The sequence below is a fragment of the Nylanderia fulva genome, unplaced genomic scaffold, assembly GCF_048542155.1.
Source record: "Nylanderia fulva isolate GAGA-0341 unplaced genomic scaffold, ASM4854215v1 Scaffold113, whole genome shotgun sequence".
In the NCBI taxonomy this organism is placed as follows: domain Eukaryota; kingdom Metazoa; phylum Arthropoda; class Insecta; order Hymenoptera; family Formicidae; genus Nylanderia; species Nylanderia fulva.
Window position 1 is genome coordinate 66517 of NW_028189335.1, and position 17507 is coordinate 84023.

At 32.3% G+C, this 17507-nt stretch overlaps 1 protein-coding gene across 1 annotated transcript; it reads right to left on the bottom strand.

Annotated features, from left to right (window-relative positions):
• Nucleotides 1–11719: 11719 nt before the first annotated feature.
• LOC146724851 (uncharacterized) lies at nt 11720–14080 on the bottom strand. Its single transcript, XM_085488760.1, has 2 exons — nt 13769–14080; nt 11720–13144 (listed from the first exon to the last, which is right to left on the bottom strand). Exon 2 carries the CDS (start codon nt 13133–13135, stop codon nt 11720–11722), a length of 1416 nt encoding a protein of 471 aa, XP_085344886.1. The 5' UTR covers nt 13136–13144; nt 13769–14080.
• Nucleotides 14081–17507: the final 3427 nt, after the last annotated feature.

Below are 17507 nucleotides of genomic sequence, written 5' to 3' on the forward strand. Positions count from 1 at the left end.
TAAAACGCAGATTAAAAAATCTCTCAACTAAGAAATTTAACAAGCCTAACAATAACAATATAACAGATACTAATAATACTAATACTAACATTAAATATTTTGTCATACCATATATAGAATCAATATCTGAGAAAGTTGCTTCAGCAATAAGAAGACCTGACGTAGTGGTAGGATATCGTTGCATTAAAAAATTGAATGACTTCATAAAAGTTTAAAAGGACAGAAATAATTGCTCCACGAATTCTAATGTTATTTATAAATTGAATTGCAACGATTGTGACGCCACATATGTCGGACAGACAAAAAGACAGTTAGGAACGAGACTTAAAGAATATAAAAATAATATTAAATTAGACTCTGCTAAATACTCGGTTGTCACGGAACACATTCTAAACGAACAACATACATTTGACTGGGACAATATTAAAATTATGGATCATGAAAAGAATTACCATAAAAGGCTAATATCTGAAATGATCCACATTAAAGAACAGAAAAATGGAATTAATTTAAATAAAGACACCAAATTGTTAGACAGTAGTTATTTTGACATACTTAAAAAATTTGCTGAATCATAGTTTAGAAAAAACATTGGTAATAAATAAATACATCACGTTCTCTATTTCGACATTTGTTATTCAGACTTCGCAACACACACTTGAAATATCGGGAAAAAGGACTTGTTAAAACGATAATGTAAGTTGAAAGATTTTTTAATTTTCTCTGACATTGATTTAATTCGCGTATTATATCCGCAGCATGTTTAAATGTCGCATAACTTGGCATCTCAGACCAATCGCCTTGCACATCTATTGGTCAACAGCGAAGAATCGTTTTAATTTTATATTTTAATATTTAACTAACTTTGTATTTTTAACATTTAACTTTGTATTTTAATATTTAACTTTTATGTATTGATAAAGACTGTAGTGCAGTCGAAACGTTTACAATTTATATCGTTTCTGTAACGGAATGTTAATTTAATTATTTAACTATTAATAAAATTTTTACATCTTATTTATTTGCTCGTTCAGTTGGCCTACTATATTTGATTTGTTTAATTTTGTTAATTTATACGAGCCTTTCATTAATTAATTTCAGTAATTATGTAGCATAAGAGGATGAATAAATTAAAATCTTGGCTTTTTCAATTATTTATGATGTGATCGTAATCGTTCTAATTCTGTTAAAGCATTTTCATCACATGGACGTTGGAACAATCTTTTCTGTTCTATTTCAGGAATTGCTAATCCTTGTAAAGATCTTACGCGACTAAGAGCTACATATGCTTGACCTTTAGCAAATATCTTCTTACCTAAATATATTACAGCTTTATCAACTGTTGTACCCTGCAATTTATGAACTGTTACTGCCCAACTCAAAATAACAGGAAGCATTGTTCTTTCTATATTTCCATATCCTTTATTACCTTGGTATACGACCCTAATTGGAGAAATGGCAACGTAACCATTAGATTCTTTTAAACTGTTTCCTATTGTAGAATCATCAAATTGAATGAATATTTTCTTGGGTAATTCACCATCTTCTAACTGATCTTTCCGTAAAGCTGGCCATTGAAATCCGCGTATAATTCCCATACTTCCATTTACTAAACCTTCATAAACTTTTAAATTCGATCGTAACATTACCCGAGAACCAACTGCAAGTTTAATTATATGTAGCAAACCACCTGTATTATTAGGATCAGCAGGAATTGCAGTGGCAGGGGGCTTTTGACCGTAAGTTGCAGGTTCTCTGGATTCATCTCGCGCGTTTATAATATAAGTTCTTTGTGTCTTTGCTACTTCTTCAATCATTTTATTATTATAAGAATTAACTAACTTTATAGTAGGAAATATACGAATAGCTTCACCATCAGCAAATTCATTAATTAAAGGAATATATGTTCTATTTCTATTTAATAACATTTCATATTGTGCAATGTTCATTTGCCCAACTCGCAAATTATTTAATAAATCAACGAATTCAGCATCATTTTGTTGACGCATATTAGTCTTCAATTCACACAAACCAAAATATCGCCATAAATGTGGCTCTCCTTGAAAACATATAGATTGCTGAAAACACCAATTTCCTTTTACAGGTGGTAACTGCATAATATCTCCAAAAAGCAATATATTAACACCACCAAATAATTCATTATTATTTTTAAATTCTTGAAGACGAAGATGAATAGATCTCAACATTTCATACGAAACCATTGATATTTCATCAATAATTAACCACTTAATATGCCGCCATTTACGTCTTGCATCTTCAAGACGTTGTCCTGTTAATTGTCTGTATACTGTAGCTTTGCCTTTTTCTATTGCTAAAAAGAACGCACAATGTAAGGTACGTCCATTAATTAATCTAGCGGCAACACCAGTAAGAGCAGTCACTTCAACGAATGTCGGTTTCAATAAAAGATCAATAGTAGGAGCATAACATCGCTTAATCTGTTGTTCTATCATTTTTAAAAGAAATGTTTTTCCACATCCTGCTCCTCCTGTAATGAATAATCGTAAAGGTTCACTAATTTGACCTTTAATATCTTGTTTAATATGATCAGTAATTGTGTGAAACAAATTAGATTGTTCTATATTCATATTTCTAACATTTCGTTCGAATTCTTCAGCAGATATGACACGATCTGCTTCGTTAGGTTCATCGTGTAAATCTAAATCAATATTATTTTCATCATATTCCTCCATTATAGAACGTACTCGATCTTTGTTTCTTACCGTAGATTGTGCATTTGTATCGCCGTCATTAAATGCCGCAATTTGAGCTATAACTTCTTGTAATTCTCGTTCTACAAATTGAAATTGCTCAATATTTTGTCCTCTCCGTAGAGGTCGTAGTAGTTGACGCTTGGCATTAAATGCCTGTTCTGCTGTTTCATATCCCTCAAGTAGTTCTTCTTCATTTCTAAAAGGAACATGAGCTACTAAATAACTATAAAAGTATGCTTCACGATTACTAGTTTGAGTATAATATCGTGTTCTTAACATTGCAGGACGTGTACGCCGTTTCATTTTTGTACCATCTTGTAAACGAATATACTTAGTTGAAACTACATCGTTTTCTTGATTATAAACTTCGATATCTCCATCTTCTTCATAATTGTCAAATCATGATACACATTCATATGTAACAGCAAATTCAGCTAAACTGAGATCGTTTAAATTCTCCGGACGTAAACAATAACGATCAAATAAGTTTGCATATACACTGTTAATATAGCCATCACAACGTAACATACGATAACGTTCTTGCGGAAAGCATGTATTTAGAAAAACAACTTTGCGTGAACTATCACGTAATTTTAAATGGCATAAACGAAATGCACATTCACAGGCAGATATCTGTCTATGTCAAAGTATAGTCATTGATACAGCAAATAATTGCTTTCCTATATCTCCACCGTATCTCTGAACTCTACTGATTGCATCTTTAATTGCTTGACCAACATCATGAGGTTCATGTTTAGCTGCATATTTAGCTATATAATAAGCTATACCTGTAACATTCCCACAAGGTTGCAAATCCATATTGCCATTCCATAATTTAAGAAGTGTAGAATTGTAATTATTAACAAATACATCTGTAGAATTACGTTTTAATATACAGAAACGTCCATTATTACGAATAGCTTCATCTGGTCCAAGCAAGGTAGTTGTATCACTAACTCTTCTTGGAAAACCAAATCGGCATTGTCCGTGTTGTCTATCTTTGTAACATGTATTACTATGTCTATGCACTTGAACGCGTGAAATGAGTGCATCTAATTCGTCATCTCCCGTAGAAGATGTACAGGATACAATTTTGTCAATAAGAGCTATATCTTGTGGGCCTTCAAATAATGGAATTCCTTCATTCCAGCACAGCATATGTAAATGTGGACTACCTCTATTTTGAAATTCTATTCTCCACCAGAAATCTATTAGTTTCCCACCTAATAAAGTGTCATCATTTAGCAATACACGCATCATTGCATGAACACGAACCATAAAATGACGAGATAATACTACGGGATGCTCAACAACTAATCGTTGTTTTTCATTAAACTCTAAATTGTCTACATTCTCTCCTTTTCTTTGAGCTGCAATAAGACATGCTTGCAATATATCTTTCCAATTAAGATTGTTGCAACTTAACGTTAAAAACCATTGTGGCGGGCCCAAGTTGCGAACCATAGCAATTAAACCGCTACATGCAGTTTGCCAATATGCATTAGAACCACGCAAAGCTCTCATATTAATATGCAAATTTTGTACAAGGCCTTCAGGAATATTATTGCCTTGTCTAAATCTAAGGCAGACGCCAACATTTTGCCGAGCCCGGTAATATTCCATGACGGATAAACAATAAAATAAGTAATCATTTCGTTGAAATCTAGGATCCTGACACATAATACGAGCTTGACAATAATCTAATGGTGTAATAGGATATAATCGTGATGGTTCATGAAGTCCATTTCGTCCTTTTGAAAAAAGGAAAAACCAAGCTAATTCTTCAGCTCGAAGTTCAGTATGCATCTGTACAGGTTCTGTAGTTTTCCGTCGCAATGTGTATAAGGGAGCATCTTGTATTTCTTTTTCAATAACAGATTGAACGTCAGGTATAGTTTCATCAACTAGCCTTAAAACTGAAGACATAATAACAATATTATAATTATCATTATTTGTATTTAATTCTGCAGCATTCGCATAATTAGAATTTAATTCTGCAGCATTCTCATCATTTGGATTCAATTCTGCAGCATTCTCCTTTAATTCTGCTACATTTTCAATGTACGTATTATGTATTTGATTTTGTTGTTCATTAGAATGCATATGAGGATAAACAGCAGTAATGGTATACTGATTATTAAAAGTATTATCCAAAAATTTTGGTAAAATACTTTTTAACATATTAAACATTGATAACGTAGCTGGAAATCGAATCAAACATGCTGTACCATTTTGTGCTGGTCTACCTTTTGAACCTCTTGAATGTGAATCAAATAGCCAATAATTATTATCAAATTGAAATATAGAAACAGAAATTCCATTAGCAGTTAATACACCATAATTATGATCTCGAAAAAAAATATTTAAAGCATTTTTCAAATTAAGAAATCCTTCATTGCTATTGTCATTATATAAATGCCCTGATACGCTATTTTGCGGAGTGATTAAAAGGGTAATAATATTTCCAAAGACTTCAATATCTGTGTGCAATTCATCTATTGATAAAAAATTCCTGTTAATTTCAGCAAGATGAGGATTCTTACGCTTCGATATACTTGTTACATATAATGCATCTCCTATCAATAAAATGGTATCAATGAGATTTTTTGTCCAAGTTTGAAGTTGATGTATTGAAGACATAGCTATAGCAACCGCCGCAATTGCAGTACACTGTTTCCCTCTTGTAGTATCAGAAAACATTTCATGACCTTGATGTATGGAACCTCTGATTATTGCTCTATTCCCAGCTATTTCGATTAAATTTGTCTTATTTATTGTCTGCTCTGTGGATGGGCCATTATTTACATTAATATTCATATCATTATCTTGTGTTACAATAATTTGACATATTTGTGAAATGTCAAAATTTGCAGCGTCAAAATTAACATTAATGTTTCGATATAATGGATTATTTTGGATTAACCACGCTAAAGCAGCTGATAAATTTTGCACGTTAATTTGTAATTGTCGGCATCTTTCAACATTCTCAAGTTGTTCACATACAATAATCATGCCTATTCTTGTAATTGGTAATGGTAATTGCTCCGATATTTCTTCTATATCTTGCGCAAATAAAATAGCTTGTCCTCGAAAGCCAGATTGACCAAATCGTCCACCTAACTTAATAATTTTTATAAATGGAACAATTCTTAACAAAAGTCTTTGTTCCATATCACTTAAATTTCGCAAAACATCTGGAATTTCATCTAAAAACATAGCATTCCAATATGCTTGTGTTGGAACTTTGCCTTTTTTAATCAAATTAACACAACGGAAACATGTTATAATTTCATTTAATTCGCGTAATTCGGTAGGAAAAATATCAATCGTTTTAGCAGATATTTTCGTATTACATATCTGCTTTTTATAGCATAATTTTTTACAAACATCACAAGCAATATCCGCAAAAGACGATATAGTTAAATAAAATTGTTGTAACAACTTTTTTCTATGGGTATTAATATCAGATTGTGGAATTTCCTGAGGGATCGATAACACAGTAGCTTGTAATATTTGATTGTTGGGTAGAAGTACATTAGTAGCATCTTGTGAAATATTTTTTTCAGTATTTATTGTTGCAGAATATTCTATTGCTTGTTTAAGTGACAATTGTTGATTTGCTGCTTCAATTGTTTGTTCGTTGTTTGTTGTTGATAAACATGTTTTTTGCTTTTTATAGCGCAAATTTTTTGCCGTTGTGTTACTTTTTCGTCCGATATTTCTTCTCTTCTTTCTTCGTGTAACCTGAAATAGACATATATATATATATATATCTTTATATATTTATATAATATTTTTATATATTTATATAATATTATAATATATTTCTACATATAATATAACAATATATATGTTGTATAATTTAAAAAAATAGTGCTATAATAATTATAAATATATAACATAATTGTAACCATATATATATAACATTATAATAATATTAATAATATTATAATAATAATAATTAATGAAAAAAATTTCTTAATATATGTATGTTCTTGATGTTTCTTCTATTCCTCATTCCTGTTTGTGATTATAATCATATATTATGGCCATTGGTGATTCCTCTACTCTTTCTTCAGATAATAAGGCGCAACATTGCTGCCAACATGCACATTTAGAGTGCGGCGCAACTATGCTGCCCATATATGTACCGCAAGCTTCCTGCTACTCTTCTTTTTGCTGTTCTTATGCAGTTTCTTCATTCTTTAGTCTCTCTGCTTCTTCATCCTACACATGTAAAAGTTTTTATTATGTAATATATATATTACAATGTATATAATATAATAATAATAATAATAAAGACACACATACACTCACCATGTGACTGCAATGTTCTATATTCTTTCCAAATATTTTTCTGCTACAATTTTTTTAATTAATATAATATAATATAAATAGAGAGATAAATAAAAAAAATAGCTAGATAGATAGATTGATAGATAGAGAGAGACAGATGACAAAGACAGATGACAACAATATCTTATATCAAATACGTAAACTTGTACGCAGTTATAATTATGGCTTCGACAAATATATTAACTTTCTTATGGCTATATAAGTTTATACATTATGTAATCACAAGTAAGTTTATATATTTGTATAGCCTTAATTATTATTAAATATGTGAATAATCTTTTGTAGTAGATAATTGGCTATGTAAGTTAATATATTTGTCTGCATTGCCATAATTATTGGTGCGTAAGCTAATATCTTTGTATAACTATAAATATATTTGTATACATATTTTTAATTAATTATATAATTATTATATAATATACAAATAAGAGAGAAAATAACTATATACATTTATACAATTATATATGTGGATATTTATAGCAATGTGGCTACGCAGCAAATTTAATAGCAAATAAGTGGCTACGCAGACAAATATAAATTCATATAGCCATGTTATGACTACAACAGATTAATTATATTATTAATTATATTATATATTTTTATTAATTATTAATAACAAGACTTACTCGTTTTCTATTATTAATAATGTTTTCTTCTTCAGATATCTCCAAGCGAGTATCTTCTTCCTACATATAAATAAAAAACAATAAATAAATAATAATAACAATATCCTAAATAAAGAAAAAAACAATAAATATAAAAAAAGAAACTTACTCCTTTATTTATATCTTCTTGAGATATATCCATAATGATACACTTTACTTAATATTGTTGTTGACAATAACACGCAACAGGTGACAGCTAACCTATCCTATCAGTCCCGCCATTATTACTTCGAGATGTATATACCAATGTCACCAACATTCCCTATCCGGATACTACAACGAATCTCATTGGTGAATCATTTTTCCTCTTAGGTTCACACAGCAGCCAATGAGAGACCGTATTGACGAAATAATACTCATTTTTCACTTTTTATTAATAGAATAAATAACGATAATAATACGCTTTAAACCTTCCTTGATTAATAAGAAACTTATGTTCCAAAGTTGATATAAAACTATGCAGTAGTTATCGAGAATTAGGGTCACGACCGATCCGGGCTCGATGAAACGCATACTCCCTCTCTTTTCGCCAACCTACGGTTGGCAGCAGTCGGGAGAAAAACGCATACTCCCTCTCTTTTCGCCAACCTACGGTTGGCAGCAGTCGGGAGAAAAAGTAAAAATTATAAATACTTTAAAAGTTTTAATAATTTTATAGTTTTATAATTTAATATTTTAATAGTTTAATCAGTCTCTCTGGTTTAATTATTTATAATTAATTAATGAAAGACTCGTATAAATTAACAAAATTAAAAGAAATAAATATTGTAGGCCAACTAAACGATCAAAATTACATAAGATCTAAAGATTTATTAATAATTAAATTCTCATTCCAGTAGAGAAACAATATACAACGTAAACGTTTCGACTGCACTACAGTCTCTCTCTTCTTCAATACATAAAACTCAAATATTAAAATACAAATTTAACGATTCTTCGCTGATGAACAATGGATGAGTAAGACGATTGGTCTGAGATTCCAAGTTTTGCGACATTTAATCATGCTGTGGATATTTTACGCGAATTAAATTAATATCAGAGAAAATTAAAAAATCTTTCAACTTACATTATCGTTTTAACAAATTCTTCTCGAAATTTCAAGTGTGTGTTGCGAAGTCTAAATAACAAATGTCAAGGTAGAGAGCGTGATGTATATGTTTATTACTCATGTTTTTCTAAACTATGATTCAGCTAATTTTTTAAATATGTCAAAATAACTACTGTCTAGCAATTCAGTGTCTTTGTTTAAATTAATTCCATTTTTCTGTTCTTTAATATGGATCATTTCAGATATTAGCCTTTTATGGTAATTCTTTTCATGATCCATAATCTTAGTGTTATCCCAGTTTGATTATACGCGCGTAGAATTACTTAGGCGCTTCGATACGAGACAGGAATTAAAATAATTGTGAGAGAGTATTTACAGTTAACACCAAATATATTCTGAGAACAATCTTTCCATCTCGGTACAGAAATATATAAAAATCGTGCGGATTTATAACGTGCGACTGTACGCGGCGACTGTCGGTAGCGGAATCTTCTAGCCTGTAAAACGCTCTTCCTATCGTTCGCCTTAACAAAATTCACCTTCGATAGGCTTCGAAAATGTTCTATTCGTTTATTTCCCTTCTGTTACGTCTCGATGTTTTTCGTCTTTCGTCTTGTCTGTTATATTTTATTTATGTTTATTTGTGAGTGTTCGTATGTGTGTATGTCCGTATTTATATACGTGTTTTCGCTTTCGATTTTTGGGGAAGCATGTGACGATATAATCGCCACAGTACTCCCCCGCCAGTGCTATACCGATAGCACGATACGTTTGCGTGATGCACTGTGTAATATTCGGGTATTCACAATAATCACACAAGTTTCAGGTACAAGTATACTTTATTTATTGTCCTTGCTGCTTTATGCGTACTGTCGTGCGTTACACACACTCACTCGCTCTACTGCGCATGCGCGTACACTACATCCCTTCTTTATTTTTATTTTTGATAGTACATATGTTTCTAATAGTAGACAATTAAATAATTGAATTGAAATGAGTTTAAGTAAGATAGAATCAACCAATATAAAATTAAATAAGATAAAATAAAATTACATTGCAATAAAGTTATAGTAAGATAGAATAGATTCGTACATTATAATTAGTACATCTGTATTTCATTTATTATCTCCCATTCTCCATTTACTTTTTTCAGGTGCATAATATTTCTTCTAAACTCTTTACCCGTAGAGTCGTTTTTTATTTTGATATCTCCTCCATTTACTTCTGTTACCGTGTGGGTGGTAGGATTAAAGTTCGAAGTTAATTTATTCTCTTTATTGATATTTCTTGCATATACCTTTTCTCCTACTTCCAAGTTGTTATCTGCAGCTTTTCTCTTCCGGTCTCCGTATTCTTTTCCTATTTCTTTCATCTCTCTATCCTTGTCTCTTACTTCTTGGTCTATTATTTTATTTTCAATGTCCATCTTAGCTGGTATTTTGTCTCGAAATTGTCTTTGATAAAATAATTCCGACGGCGATTTCCCTGTTGTAAGATGAGGTGTGCTATTGTACATCATTAAGTATGTAAATATTTGTTCCTTCCAGTCTTTTTTCTCTAGTTGACTAATCTTGAGTCTTTTTAGTATATCTCTATTTTGTCTCTCTACCTCTCCATTCATTTGAGGCCAATATGGTATGGTGTGATATAGCTTAATCCCGCATTCAGTGCAGTATTTTTTAAATGTTTCGCTTGTGAGTTGGTTTCCATTGTCACAAGTTAGAGTCGCGGGAAACCCCAACCGTGAGAAAATTTCTTTCAGGATTCTGATCGTGTCTATTGCCGTTATATTTCTTGTAACTTTTATCTCTTTATATCTACTGTAATAATCTACGATGACTAGTAAGTAATCATTACTGGGCAAGGGGCCCAAAAAATCTATTGCTACATCTATCCATGGCATGCTCGGAAGTTCCCTTCTTCTCATGGGGTTTGGTGGATTAGGGGCAGAGACTAGTGTACACCCTTTGCATGATTTAACCATGTTCTCCGCGTCCTTATCTATTTTCGGCCACCATACTTTCGTTCTAAGTCGATTCTTCATTGCAACTATTCCCGGGTGTCCTTCATGAGCGGCTTCTAATACTCTTTGTCGTAATGGTGGTGGGATGACTATTTTATTGCCTCGTAAAAGAATGTCTTCATTGAAGCATAACTCCGCTTGAAAAATTTTATAGTTTCTAACCGATTCGTCCCAGCTGTTGTTATATACGCCATTTTTTACTTTTAGGATTTCTCCGTCGATTGAAGAAGCGGCTTCGATTTCTTTCAGCGGTACTGCGATTGGTGTGCTATATTCGACAATCTGATTTATATAATTTTCGTTGTCAAATGGTTTTAGTGTGTTTGTCTTGCATAATCTTGATAATGGATCCGCGATGTTGGATTTGCCTGGTTGATAAATGACTTTATATTTAAACGCCTGTAGTCTCAAAACCCACCTTTCTATTCTGGCACATGGTTTGGATCTCTGTCCAAATATTATCTCCAGGGGTTTGTGGTCACTAATGAGTTCAAATTCTTTCCCGAAGAGATATATTTTAAAGTGTTCCACTGCCCACACGAGAGCTAGTGCTTCTTTCTCTGTTTGGCAATATCTTTTTTCGCAGTCTGTAAGGCTTTTGCTCCCGTATGCTATTATTCTGGGGCCATTGGAATCGATCTGAATGAGTACTGTTCCCAAACCGACTGGGGAAGCATCTGCTATTACTTGCGTTTTATCGTCCGGGTTGTAATAACCAAGCGTTTTTTATGTCTAATCGGGAGAAATATTTCGCTTGTCTAAAGTTTGGTAGCATCTCGTTCATCGTAGGCAATGGGTGGTTTTCTCTTATTATTGCTTTATTGGCACGTCGCATGTCGATGCAAATACGTACTTCGCCGTTTTCTTTTAATACAGGTACCATCGGCGATACTCATGGTGAAGGTCCGTGAACCTTTTCAATGATGTCGGAATCCTTCAGTTCTGCCAGTTTTTCGTTAACTTTATTTTCTAAAGGAATCGGTATCCTTCTATATGGTTGGATTACCGGTTTGACGGTTTTGTCTATTGGTATTGTAATTTTGACGTCTTTGAACTTCGGAAGTGGTTGGATGGCGTTTATTTGAAGACCGATTTGCAGTACCCCTAGCTCGATTGCGGTATTTTTCCCTAGTAGGTTTCGCGTCCCATTGCGAATAACGTAGAAAGTCGCTCTCCGTGGGGAATTATTGGTGTTAATGGTGATATCTGCTTGAAATGATCCAATAATGTCTAAAGGTTTTTTACTTCCATATGGCAGAAGTACTTTATCTGGCTTTTTTATTTGTTGATAAGCCTTTACCTCGTGTTCCTTTAGATATTTCCAGGTCTTATCGGTGATAACATTGCACTTGCTTCCTGAGTCGATTAGCATTTCAATCTTTATTCCTCCCACTAAACAATTTATAACCGAGTCCTCATCCAGATGGAAAATATAGTCTACTTCTTCAGTTTTAGTGTCTTCTTGCTTATGTTTGTTAGGTCTAGTTTCTGTCTTTTTTTCAAATATCTTTCTCTTTTGTTTTGTCCTGTAATATTCTCTGAAGTGGCCAAAGAGATTGCATTTGAGACATCTTTTATCTCTTGCTGGACATTTCTTGTCATACTGTGAATGCTTGTTGCTGCCGCATCTTGAGCAAGTCTCGTCGGCATTCCTATTATTTGCTTGTTTATTTGAACTTTTGTACTTTTTAAAGTCTAATTTGTTGATTTCATTATTATTTCGTTCTTGATGACTTAAGTCTTTTTTATTAAAGACTTCTAGTTGTCTGCTGACTGCTTCCAACGCGTTTGCTTCACTAATAATCTGGTCGAGTGTCATGTTGTCTCCTGTTGATAGTATTTTTTTCCGTAACTCCGTTGAATTGCATTTCTCTACTATTTGGTCTATTAGGTGTTCTTCAATGTTTGTAAACTTACACTTGTTTGCTTGGTTTCTTAATTTGAGTAGGAATTTTTCAAATTTTTCACTCTCTTCTTGTTTTATCAGTCTAAATAGATGTCTTTCATAAACCTTGCTTTGTTTTGGTGAAAAATATTCATCTAATTTATTAAGTGCGACCTTGTAGACGTCTACTCCTTCTGCTTCATCCACGTGTGCTCCTGGTATATTATAATAGATATCCTGTAAAGTTAGTCCTCCGGTGTGTAGGAGCGTTGCTCTTTTATTTGCTGGTTTATCTATGTTCAAAGCTAATAGATATATTTCCAGTGCTCTCTTCCATTTTTCCCAGCGTGTGCCTACAGAAGCTGGGTCACCGTCACAATCAAAACAATTGAGACTTGTCAGCGTCGAGGCTAGTTGAGCCATTTAGATGATCTGAAATTAAATTTAAAATATATATTTTTTTTTTTCCATGGCCCTTTATAGCATTTGCTAACAGATTTCTTTGCGTGGCCCTTGAAATATTGAACCATAAAGAACTTTTGTTCTTGTTGCGTGGCCCTTTAGCATTTGCTAACAGATTTATCTGCGTGGCCCTTGTAATGTCATGATTAAGTAAGCGACAATATTGAAACATGAAGAACCTTTGTTCTTATTGCGTGGCCCTTCAGTTCTTTTGACTGCATGGCCCTTGTCCAGGATTGACATACGTTATACCTGACGAAATTTTTTTTTTTTTTTTTTTTTTTTTTTTTAGTTATAATAATCTCGTCAAGCAACCGTAGTACCCGGAAAGTTTGCACTTTCATGCGTTATTGACATTCTTTATGTGCGTGGCCCTTTTATTACTTGCTGTAATCAATGTGCGTGGCCCTTTGCATACTTGTAATTAATTTATTTCGTAATGTATGATTCATTTAGAAGTAAGTAAAGTCTTCCGACATTGTCATTTGTATCTATCTTCTAAACTGACTTGTTTTCTATAGCAAATTTATAGACGTCAATTGACAATGCACGGAGGTTAGTTTACTTTACTTTTTTTTTTTTCTTTCCTTTTACCTGTTTATTTACTTCTTGGCACTCAAGTTCTCCTTCCTCGTCGCCACTTGTAATATTCGGGTATTCACAATAATCACACAAGTTTCAGGTACAAGTATACTTTATTTATTGTCCTTGCTGCTTTATGCGTACTGTCGTGCGTTACACACACTCACTCGCTCTACTGCGCATGCGCGTACACTACACACTGTTTTCGCCAAAGTTTTTTTCCGATGGCAGACCGAGACGAATGTTACCATTTGCTCGCCGTTATAAATTCGAGCGCCAAGTCGAGAATAAATATGACGTAACAAAAAAATAAATAATAAATAAATAATAATAAATACCAATAATGTAATAAATAAATGCTAATAAATACCGACAACCTATGCGTGAAGAATTTTCGCTGTACTTAACGTTATTCTGACGCCCGTCGCTCTCGGTCTGAGATTCGTCCATTTAAATTAAAAAAATAAAATATGTGATATAATAAAAGGCCAACTTAACGAGCTTATATGCTATTAATTGAAAAATTTTATTTATTAATTTACGTCATACTATACAAAAGTTGGGATAAACGTTTCGACTGTACGACAGTCTTTCTCAATATCCTAATAATATGTTAAAAAATTAATTTAGTCATTTCGACATCATAAATAAATACAACAATTATAAGATTATATGACGAACGCAGTACAAATTCATGTTAGTTGGCATGAGTTAGAGCGTCAGATGCTGATAATATTATGTAACGACACTGTGAACAAATTAATATATCCGCTCAAATATTACATTTAGATTTTTAATAAATAGTATTAACTTACTTTTTTGTCAACGAACATAACACTTTTTTTAAAAAATTATTTCTTTTTACTTAACATAATCACAATGTGTACTTTTTTAAAAAACAAATCGATATCTGTATCTTACAATGTCGGCGCGCTGTATATATACCCAATTTTTAAGATGACGTAGACAATTTTTTTAGAATATCATAATAAGAACCGTCAAGACGCTCGGTGTCCTTTTTTAGGTTGATACTGTTGTTTTCTTCTTTGATATATATCATTTCTGATATCAACCTTTTATAATAATTCTTTTCATAATCTAGGATTTTTGTGTCGTTCCAATTGAAATTGTGTGTAAATTTTACAATATGATCAGAAACCACCGAGTGCCTTGCTGAATCCAATCTAATATTATTTTTATGTTCATTTACTCTTGTACCTAATTGTCTTTTCGTCTGTCCTACATATGTAGCATCACAATTATTACATGAAATCTTATATATGACCCCCGAATAATTCTAATAGTCATCTTAAAAATTGGGTATATATACAGCGCGCCGACATTGTAAGATACAGATATCGATTTGTTTTTTAAAAAAGTACACATTTTGATTATGTTAAGTAAAAAGAAATAATTTTTTAAAAAAAGTGTTATGTTCGTTGACAAAAAAGTAAGTTAATACTATTTATTAAAAATCTAAATGTAATATTTGAGCGGATATATTAATTTGTTCACAGTGTCGTTACATAATATTATCAGCATCTGACGCTCTAACTCATGCCAACTAACATGAATTTGTACTGCGTTCGTCATATAATCTTATAATTGTTGTATTTATTTATGATGTCGAAATGACTAAATTAATTTTTTAACATATTATTAGGATATTGAGAAAGACTGTCGTACAGTCGAAACGTTTATCCCAACTTTTGTATAGTATGACGTAAATTAATAAATAAAATTTTTCAATTAATAGCATATAAGCTCGTTAAGTTGGCCTTTTATTATATCACATATTTTATTTTTTTAATTTAAATGGACGAATCTCAGACCGAGAGCGACGGGCGTCAGAATAACGTTAAGTACAGCGAAAATTCTTCACGCATAGGTTGTCGGTATTTATTAGCATTTATTTATTACATTATTGGTATTTATTATTATTTATTTATTATTTATTTTTTTGTTACGTCATATTTATTCTCGACTTGGCGCTCGAATTTATAACGGCGAGCAAATGGTAACATTCGTCTCGGTCTGCCATCGGAAAAAAACTTTGGCGAAAACAGTGCATCACGCAAACGTATCGTGCTATCGGTATAGCACTGGCGGGGGAGTACTGTGGCGATTATATCGTCACATGCTTCCCCAAAAATCAAAAGCGAAAACACGTATATAAATACGGACATACACACATACGAACACTCACAAATAAACATAAATAAAATATAACAGACAAGACGAAAGACGAAAAACATCGAGACGTAACAGAAGGGAAATAAACGAATAGAACATTTTCGAAGCCTATCGAAGGTGAATTTTGTTAAGGCGAACGATAGGAAGAGCGTTTTACAGGCTAGAAGATTCCGCTACCGACAGTCGCCGCGTACAGTCGCACGTTATAAATCCGCACGATTTTTATATATTTCTGTACCGAGATGGAAAGATTGTTCTCAGAATATATTTGGTGTTAACTGTAAATACTCTCTCACAATTATTTTAATTCCTGTCTCGTATCGAAGCGCCTAAGTAATTCTACGCGCGTATAATCAAACTGGGATAACACTAAGATTATGGATCATGAAAAGAATTACCATAAAAGGCTAATATCTGAAATGATCCATATTAAAGAACAGAAAAATGGAATTAATTTAAACAAAGACACTGAATTGCTAGACAGTAGTTATTTTGACATATTTAAAAAATTAGCTGAATCATAGTTTAGAAAAACATGAGTAATAAACATATACATCACGCTCTCTACCTTGACATTTGTTATTTAGACTTCGCAACACACACTTGAAATTTCGAGAAGAATTTGTTAAAACGATAATGTAAGTTGAAAGATTTTTTAATTTTCTCTGATATTAATTTAATTCGCGTAAAATATCCACAGCATGATTAAATGTCGCAAAACTTGGAATCTCAGACCAATCGTCTTACTCATCCATTGTTCATCAGCGAAGAATCGTTAAATTTGTATTTTAATATTTGAGTTTTATGTATTGAAGAAGAGAGAGACTGTAGTGCAGTCGAAACGTTTACGTTGTATATTGTTTCTCTACTGGAATGAGAATTTAATTATTAATAAATCTTTAGATCTTATGTAATTTTGATCGTTTAGTTGGCCTACAATATTTATTTCTTTTAATTTCGTTAATCATTTATGTACATAATAAGTTTAATAATTTAATAGTTTATTGTTAATTATTAAATACATTGTAAATATATATATATTGGATGGAAAGGAGTCCGGATAACATTTCTCAAGCCATTGCTGGGCTTCTACGGTGTTTTTACCCATTAAAAAACAATGCTTTATCAACACGCGAAACTCGCTTTTTTCCATTTTTCAAACAAATTATGTTACAAAGTGACTTTGCTCTAACCTCAATAACTCAGCTGTTTGTGGTCCGATCGACGTGAAATTTTTACACGTTTCATGTGAAGGTTCGCACTCTAGGGAAACGTGGCCAGCTTGGTACTACTAGCACTATCTCTGGGTTAAGCGGGGAGCACACACTCTTGCATAAGCGCATAAACATATGCATAAGAAAGATTGGTTGAATTTCTTATGCATACGTTTATAGACCAATCAAGATTCTCATGTTTACGCTTATGCGCCTATGCAAAAGTGTGTGCTCCCCGCTTTAGTCTCGGAACTTATTGAACGATGTGTATATATACATATAACAGTTTATTGTATATTTATTTTGTTAAATCCCTAACAGCACACATATCTCGAGAACGTTCG

Excerpts from the sequence above, each read along its gene's own strand:
- LOC146724851 (XM_085488760.1), bottom strand. The coding sequence starts at position 13,135 with ATGGCTCAACTAGCCTCGACGCTGACAAGTCTCAATTGTTTTGATTGT.